The sequence below is a fragment of the Ptychodera flava genome, chromosome 15 (assembly GCF_041260155.1).
Source record: "Ptychodera flava strain L36383 chromosome 15, AS_Pfla_20210202, whole genome shotgun sequence".
Lineage (NCBI taxonomy): Eukaryota > Metazoa > Hemichordata > Enteropneusta > Ptychoderidae > Ptychodera > Ptychodera flava.
In genome coordinates this window covers 9,723,502-9,732,644 of record NC_091942.1, presented here as the reverse complement: position 1 = coordinate 9,732,644, position 9,143 = coordinate 9,723,502, and the positions used below count along the sequence as shown (strand labels likewise).

Sequence of the window (9,143 nt, the reverse complement as noted above, 5' to 3'; positions counted from 1 at the left end):
ACCAAGCGAAACGGGTTCATAACAAGGACACTGTTTAAGCCTGACAGCGAGTTTGCGCATTATTCTGTCTTGTTGTAATTTATAGGTTTACAAACATTCTACAGGAAAGATGGTCGACGCCGAGACAAAGGCCAATTCTGGTTTTCGATATTCAGTGGACAAGATACGGAACTTCAAGGTCAGAAGCGATGACGTGTTTTTCTTGACCTATCCAAAGTCAGGTAGGTGTTCCGGGGTGCTCCATCATTCACCTGGAATCTGCTTCTAACAATCTAGCAGCTAACCTGGCCATAAAACTATCAACTGTGCGCAAAACTACTGAGGCTTATCAGTGACACACCTTTTTTGGTTTTTTATCCAACTAATGCCCGCCGCACACGAGAGAAATTAGCTGAGCAAAGTTTCATTCGAGGCTGTTTGCTCAGCTAGTTTACCCTCGTGTGCGGTCGATTTTTCGTGAGTTTTTGTCCTCGCGAGGCGTTGAGCAAAATATCCAACCTGTTGGATATTTTTTGCCTCGCGAGGCAAAATGCTCACCGTGTGCGCCGGACAAAGTCATTTTGCTCACGCCTTTACTCTAAAGTGCATGCGTTAAAATCATACGTATCCGTGGCGGGGTTAATGGCGGGGTTGACCTTTTGATGACCCGCATAGCGACGCACGCTACAGATAGCTGCGTTTCCACAGCTAAGGGACTGGTCAGTTTCTTCGGCCGGGGGGGGGGGGCGGTGGATTGTTTTTTGCCGACGTCAAAAAGTGGCTGACCCCCCCTATTCCAAATTTTGAAAACAGGGTGACCCCCCTATTCCAAATTTCGAAAACAGGGTGACCCCCGCCCCGGCACGCGACATAGGTAAAACAAAAGGTGGACATAAATTATATATATGTATATATTTATATATATATATATATATATATATATATATATATATATATATATATTTTACATTTTACATATATATATATATATATATATATATATATATATATTATATTTTACATTTTACATATATATTTATATTTTAAATAGTCATTCTATGTTTTAATGAAATTGTTAACATGTCAGTTGTAAGATAGGAATTTCAAAGTGTCAATCTTAAAGTTTGAATACAGTACATTTTGAATGAGCTGTATTTTGAATGAGCTGTGAATGTATTTCACACTTTCTATGCTTAACCAGATGTCCTGAACTGTTGTACAGAAATGGATGTCAATCATTAATATCAAAGAGGAAAAAGCAGTGAATAAAAAACTTTGATGGGTGTATAGAGTTGCCAACCATCCAATTAAATCTCCTGAGGAGCCATAGAGAGCTTTTTTAGCCAAATCTGATGTGTACAGTGTCTGAGAGGACCTTTTCTTGTAGCATTGAAACCATAAAAGCGCAGCTAGTAATGACAAAAACTGCCTTTTTTAACTATTATTTTGTTCATAAAAAAGCATCTTCTACAGAAAACCTGTGACACAAAGGAAAATAATTGCATCAATGAGAAGGAAAGATATCTTGTCATTTTTCTATCTCTAAAATAAGTCACTGTATCAAATATATATTGTGAAATATTTGTGCATGTTACTTTCTTATACTGAATTCTCACAGAGAGAACAGAAAAGTATCAGGAATTTGTCATCCTTTTCATATGAAATGCAGATTTCATAATGTACACTTTCACTTTGCAAACATCAAGATATCTCTGATTTATTAAAGTATGGCGCCCGAAGGGCACGCCGAAAAATATGAAACATCCTGATATCTCTGATATATATGCCTTGTATATTAAAGTCATGCACCTGAAGGGCATGCTGAAAAATGTCTATATGTTAAAGTAATGAGCTTGAAGAGCACGCTGAAAAATATTGAACATACAGATATCTCTGATGTATGTATGCTTGATATGTTAAAGTTGGGCGTGCTGAAAAATATGACTGATTATTAAAGTTACGCGCCCGAAGGGCGCGCCGAAAAATACAACTGAATGATGAAATTTGTGGCTGACACTAGCATTTTAGGCAATGATGAGCCTGTGTCAAAATTCAAAAACACACTGACCCCCCTATTGGGTATTTCAAAAACATGGTGACCCCCCTATCACCAAAGTCAAAAACAGGGTGACCCCCCCATGAATCCACCGGCACCCCCCCAGGCTGAAGAAACTGACCAGTCCCTGAGGAGGACCAAATTTCAAAAGATGGCTTGCCACGGTGACCTCACACGTATGCGCAGCAGAACTAAACATTCAGCTTGCGGCGATCTAGCTGTGGGAACGCAGCTGTCCGTGGCAGGGTTGACCTATTTGTGGCAGGGTTGACCTTTGACCCGCATAGCGACGCACGCTACCCCGCCAACAGATAGCTGCGTTTCCACAGCTAGACCTTTTGATGAACCGTACAGACGCCGCCTACCCCATCACAGACAGCTGAAGCGATCAGTAATAACCACCAAGGATTATCGTTTTTACTTCTAAAATGATGTGATCGTAAGGATAGTGTCCAGCAGCGGGGCAATTTTCACCATATTTGAGGGAGAGGACATATGATATTATGTTAAATCACAGACAACTTGGAAAACTTGAAAGCTGGGGAAGTCGAGTACTGGATCAGAATCTCAATCCATTGGTGAACGTGAATATTGAACTAGCATACCTTCAATCACGGTCCTTTCACAAACGGTTCCTTGAGGGACCGCGTTTCAATTCAACGTTTGCTGAAATTTCCATCTAAGACTAAGTGTTGCACTGTATGGTATAGTCACAGGGAACTTGGAAATCTGGTTGTTGTTGTTTGTATTGTTGTTTATGTTCATATTAGTCGTGTTTTTGTTGTTGTTGTTGTTGTTGTTGACGAATAAAATTCAACGAACATAACTACGTAATATAGATATCATAAGAAACACTACAAGGACGCTATCGTTATTTGACCCAATGCAACTCTCTTCCAACGTACTCTCTCTGTATGTAACAGTTTATACAGAGAGCATACCTTGGAAGAGTGTTGCATTGGGTCAAATAATTATAGCATCCTTGTAGTCTTTCTCAGGACATCTACAGTACGTCAATTTAAAACAACAGCAACACAATATTTATGTTCGTTGAATCTTGTTGGTAAACAACAACAACAACAACACCAACAACAACAACAATGCGACTATATTTACAACAATACAAACATCAACAACCAGATAACTGGGTTCCCTGTGTTCTAACATTCTGAGCTCGCTTGGATAGAATGCGAGCAGCCATGTCAGGGAGAAAGGAGAAGCGGATTACACTAGTATAAGCCACCCTTGTGGAAAAAAGAAAGAGGGGCGGCAAGCCAGAGAGGCTCTTTGCGAACGATAGGGGAAAGACATCTGAGAAAAGCGTGTACTTTGCCCTTTAAGTTTTTCTCACTAGTTCAATACTTTGATGATTATCGGGACAGTTATCCCTGGATATTTAGCACGAGAGCATTTCAAGCCTGCCATCTAGAGCGAGGGTTAGACTCTAAACGTGTTCGATGGATGAATGTCCAAAGATCACTCACTGTCAAAGAATTAACCTTAATGGAATTGTAGCTTACCGAAATATTTGTATTTCCCGTACCTGGCCCTACCGACCTGCATTACTTTGTCATGATTAAATTCCGTAGATCAACCTTCCTTATCAATATCGACACTGGTTTAAGGTTCCAAGACAAGAAATTGACCTATGTTTTGTCTCAATGCTTTGAGATATGTGGCTGAAATTTGTATGAGTGCAAACTATTCCAAGGATCTTCGAAAGTGTGTCTCAGAATTTTTTTAAACTCACTTAAACTATTTTTATGCCAGAAAAACTTCCAGAGGGGTGAATTTAACCCTAGTTGATTTCTTTAAAATTGTGCTCAAATAAAAACTAAGCAAGATATAAAAAATCTGAGAAACACTTTTGAAGAGCATTTTAACAGCTTGCATACCAGCAAGATTAAGTAAGATATTTTGAAGTATTGAGACAAAACATAGGGAAAACCGATTTTTGAAAGGTTGTGCAAAATACCTGTCACGTGATGGCTATGTAAACAATGGTGACACTGTGGTTACCAAAATGTTCCCCTATATCTAGGCTTTCAGAAAATGTATAATGTACGGGGGTTCTGAGCTTATTAAGCACCAGAGAATTGTTAGATTAAAGGGGTCAATTTCTTGTCTTAGAACCTTAATTCAGCGCAATAAAAACACAATATGGACGCTGATTTCTTAAGGTTAACTGGCCTTCCCTTTATTCTTTGCTGCTGTGTTAATTTAATGATTCTTGTAAAGATCGTCGAAATATGAATACATACATGGCAATCGTTGACCAAATTACATTTTAAGTAACTTTTTGCAATCCCTTCGGAAAAATAAACCTCAGCTAACGTGTACATTAGTTAATTAGGAGGGTAGGGAATAGCGAAGACTTTGGTTGACAACGCGTCATTTGCGATCTCCAATCCTTAAATTTTGTGATCGAAAACGTTATTAACAGACCCATGGTGTTGTGTCAGAAAATGACAATGGAATGAACAAAGGAATGACAAAATTTAGATCCTATACTCTTCTTGAACACATGTAGGTACAACTTGGATGAAAGAGATCCTGCCATTGGTGTTCAACGGTGGTGACATTGACGCGATTAAAGACATACCGGTGGACATCAGAGTACCTTATCTCGAATTTACCATTTCTGCCGAGGATGACGAAATGAGCAAGATTGTGCAGAAAGCATTCCAGGTGCCCGACGATTTTAACTTGGACGAGATGGAGTCTCCGAGAATAATCAACAGTCACTTGGGCGAGAAGTTCCTACCGATTGAGCTCGAAGAAAAAAATCCCAAGGTATGAGAAGGAGCGGACTAAACTACGGAGTCTGTTGGATTGTTGTATATACCGGTAGCTGTATTGTCGGCAAACGATTTCATATACTTTAAATCTCATTCTTCATATACAGTCAGTTTCTACCGACCTTCTTTCGCTCTGTTTGTGTAGATTTGGCTGCCTATCTACCCGTCGACGGTTACAGACTTTGAATAGTTGTCACTGCCGGTATGCAGCGACAGTGATACTGCCCGTCGGCAGTGGCAGGGCATGTAGCTGTATAACTTTGTATTTTGACAATATTTTTATTCAGTTTATACAACTGTGTTCTTTATCTACTCCCTAGAGCATGTTGAGCTGTCCAGTATTCAGCTTGCCAACACAGTCTGTGTATGTGTACCGTGTATTTGTATCAATGACAAATAACTTTCAATCTGGACTCGAATTCATTTATCACCAATATTTAGATATACAGACTTTGTTGACAAACTGAATATTGTGTGTTTCAGCGTGCTGTAGAGAGATTAAGAAACTGTATTTGATACATTGCATAAAAAAATTGGAAAAAAATTTCAACGGTTAAAGTTTTTGCCTCGTTGCAAGGCCAACTTGTCATTTTACGAAAATTTAATGGCATTCAAACATTTTTAGATTTGCTTAGATTTAAGTCATAAAATGCGACAAAATGGTTCAGATTTTGTTTAATTATTACTAACATTAGAACCGTTGTTTGACATAGAAATGTTGGGCCAAAATATTTTCAGGTCCCCCTTGTAGGTAGAGCAAAACTTTCAACCCCCTTCACCACTTTTTGAGAACGCAGCCTAACAGAGAAAATCCTGCATAAAAATTAGTACTCAAATCTTAATATGAAATGTCTCCAAGATTAGAGATAGAGGAATAGGCGATGCTTTAACGTCGACTGTAAAAATCCAAAGTCAAACTTTTATGGTTCTAATTTTTTCCCCGCCAGATTATCTATATTGCACGAAATCCAAAGGATGTGGCTGTATCATCATACTATTTTAGTCAACTGCTGTTGGCTAAAGAACGCAAAAGCAGACCAGCAAACCCATACAGAAACTTCAGCGAGTTCTTCCCTGATTATTTGGACTGTAAGAACCGATTTCACGTTGTTGGACGTGAGTACATCATTCTACCTCAAAATATGTGCACTGTCGTTTGGGAATATAAGCTTACTTCATAGTAAGACGTTCATTTTCTTGAGGAAGTCCAAAGGCATATCGGTGATTGCTGCCGTAGAGACAGTTGACCGAAGTGCTTTAAAACCATAGACAGTAGATGGGGATTCCTTACTCTACTGTCTATGTTATAAATCTAAATGAGTTACTTTAAACCTGAAGAGCTAAATGTCCACACGAACGTTTATCATCGTGTATTAGTTCATTGATACAGGTGACCGACTTACTTTAAAGGGGCATAGAACCAGGGATTGAAGACAGCCCCTTTAAAGCACTATGGTTTAGCCCAAACCCATTGGTATCAATGTGTGGACTAAACTTGTTCCAAGTGTGTGGGCATATAAATATCAATACAGAATAAATTGAAGGAGTACACTTTAGTAGACTGTCAAGTTAGTTGTAGGCTGTTGTTTAGATCGAGGAGGTGAACGTGTTAGACTTGCTCCAAGTCTGTGGACATATGAATATTAAAACAGAATAAATTGAAGGAGTTAACTTTAGCAGACTGTGGCGTCAGTTGTAGGCTGTTGTGTAGATCGTGGGGTGAATGCGTTAGACTTACTCCAAGTCTGCATATAAATATCAATACAGAATAAATTGAAGGAGTAGACTTTAGCAGACTGTCAAGTTAGTTGTAGGCTGTTGTTTAGATCGTGGGGGAATGCATTGGCCCAAACTCTTGGGCAGAAAGTAACAGCTGCCGAGAAGAGTCAAGCAGTCTACGCAATCGATTTTTACTAGAAAAGCATTGGATCTGAGAAGATCGATAAATCTGACAACTAGTTTCTTATTTATTCCTAAAGATGATGGAAGTAAATGGCACGAACACGTGCTCACGTGGTGGAAGAGGAGGCATGATAAAAACGTCTTGTTTCTGAAGTATGAGGACATGTTTCAGGTAAGTCTGAGAAGTGATAGCCAATTATATCGGAGGGGGTTCAGAGGATAAGTACGAGGTAGGTCCGGTACGGGGTTGATTATTACATCTCTACGAGTGGTCGGGGAAGACGTACATAGTTATTTCACCTTTCAATCTTTTTCTCCTTCCGACTTGCAAACATTTTACTACCGGCGAAACGTGACTTTCTAACGTTGCCAAAGTAGCAAGATTGTAATTTTGACAATATTATGCTGCATATACTCTTTACATTTTGATCGCTGTGGTCCCCGTCATACTTTTCGATTGACTTCTTTGCAGGCACTGCATTTCCAAAACAAAATGCCGTTACATTCTTTTTCACTCAATGTGTAGGACTTGGAATCGAATGTCCGAAAAATTGCAAAGTTCCTTGACCTCCAGCTGGCAGACGATGTTGTGAAAAAGATAAGTAATCGCTGCACAATAGGAAACATGAAGAAAAACAAGATGGCCACCAAAAGTAACTACTGCGAAACGATTTCCAACGTGAAGGCTGAAGAAGGCTCTCCGTATGTAAGGAAAGGTGGGTGAATAGATTGTCATTGTTCATCAGTCGTTGAATTTTTTTTCTAATAACGATAAGTCAGTATTGTGTCACAATATACAAAAACTTGTTGCTGTTGGTCAATTTACAGGTGGAGCCGGCGGTTGGAAGAAGTACTTCACAGTGGCCGAGAACGAAATATTCGATAGGCATTACAAAGAATGGATGAAGGACAGCGATTTAGAGATGACCTTTGTACTATGATAATAATTATAATTTTTTCTTTCGCTTATGGGACGAGCATTAGGCAACCCCATGGCTGATACATAATTCCAGGAAATAAATACAGGGTAATCGGGAAGTATTATTTTGAAGTTCGAAAAAGGCTTCTTTAAGGTTTTTTTATTATGATTACTCACAATGTTTTAGATTACGGTTCGCAACTCGCCGCCAAATTCCCCTCCCTGCCATTTCACTTGATGAGCTTCAAAGCGGAGTAAAAGTTGAGAGAGTTTGGAGGAGAATTTTTGCTGATTGAATGGCGCTGCTTGCTGGCAACTGGACCGCTAAAAGCATCATTTGTTTCCATTTTCTCAGGGGAGTACGCGCGTCGAAAGCAAATTTTTGCTCAAACTTTTCTCAAGGAATCTTTCGGTCATTCTCTTTCAACACCAAGAATGACCAGATGTGAACTGAATATGCCCACGTGTTTTACAACAGGTTCATTAATAGCAGTATGCTTCACAGAACAATCAGATATATGTTATATCACTATATTTAGCAGGTTTTATCAACTTTCGCACGGTACTCTCAGAGTTTCATCACTAATGACAAAACTTTATTTAGTATGCAAGTGAGCTGTTAATTAACTGGACACTATATGGGACAATTAGATATCCATCAGATCAACATTTGTAGCACGTTTCATTAAATTTAATGCTGTAATTTTAGAGTAATATTACTAACTACAAAGTTCATTAAATATGCAGATGAGCCCTAAATTAACTTGACACTGTTCATTGTTTCATAGCACAATTAAATATTTATCAGATCAATATCTGTAGCATGTTTCACCAAATTTGGTGAATATTTGTTCACACACGTGAGCTAAAAATCGGGGGGGGGGGGGTCACCGTGCAAATTCTGGTGCTAGTCCAACGAGTCCCACGCCCTTTCCACGTTTGGTGTAGGAGATATCCACGTGATATCTAGCATTTTGGTCAAGGCTGGGAAATCTCCTATATAAACTAGCTATTGTTACATACTTTACACTTTTGAATTCAGTGGCAACCCTTGATGTTTAAGGACGCTACATTCCATGGGACAATCCTGAGAACGTAGAGTGATATGTTTTAGAATAATCATAAACGTGGTCAACAAGCTCTGCCTTTTTAGAACAGCTTAAAAATATTGTTTTGACAAACTTATGTTTAGTGTTTGGACACGTGTTACATTCTTAAGGTACATTATGTAGTTAAAGTAACAAGTCTTAAGCATTCATTACAATATGTATATTTGGAAAAGATTTTAGCTGACAAGTATTCTTTTTAGACAAAGAATAATCAATCAACTTTATTCAGTACTATAATAGGCCACAGGCCTTTCGAGTACAATACATACATTTCAAAGTTTTACAGTCACTTGAGGTTTTATCTAAGCTGTAACTTACTCAGTAATATCGATCAAGAGCTGTGTCGTCTTTTGAAAGAATAATAAAGGTATTTACCAAGA

General features: G+C 38.7%; 1 protein-coding gene across 1 annotated transcript; it reads left to right on the top strand.

Annotated features, from left to right (window-relative positions):
- LOC139151093 (sulfotransferase 1E1-like) lies at positions 1-9,143 on the top strand. Its single transcript, XM_070723631.1, has 6 exons — positions 1-221; positions 4,566-4,828; positions 5,781-5,949; positions 6,813-6,907; positions 7,262-7,451; positions 7,564-9,143. Exons 1-6 carry the CDS (start codon positions 110-112, stop codon positions 7,674-7,676), a joined length of 942 nt encoding a protein of 313 aa, XP_070579732.1. The 5' UTR covers positions 1-109; the 3' UTR covers positions 7,677-9,143.

Bases quoted from the DNA above. Each gene is read 5' to 3' on its own strand.
- LOC139151093 (XM_070723631.1), top strand. From the start codon at position 110: ATGGTCGACGCCGAGACAAAGGCCAATTCTGGTTTTCGATATTCAGTG. The intron at 222-4,565 runs GTAGGTGTTCCG...GAACACATGTAG, and splicing joins CTTGACCTATCCAAAGTCAG to GTACAACTTGGATGAAAGAG. The intron at 5,950-6,812 runs GTGAGTACATCA...TTATTCCTAAAG, and splicing joins CCGATTTCACGTTGTTGGAC to ATGATGGAAGTAAATGGCAC.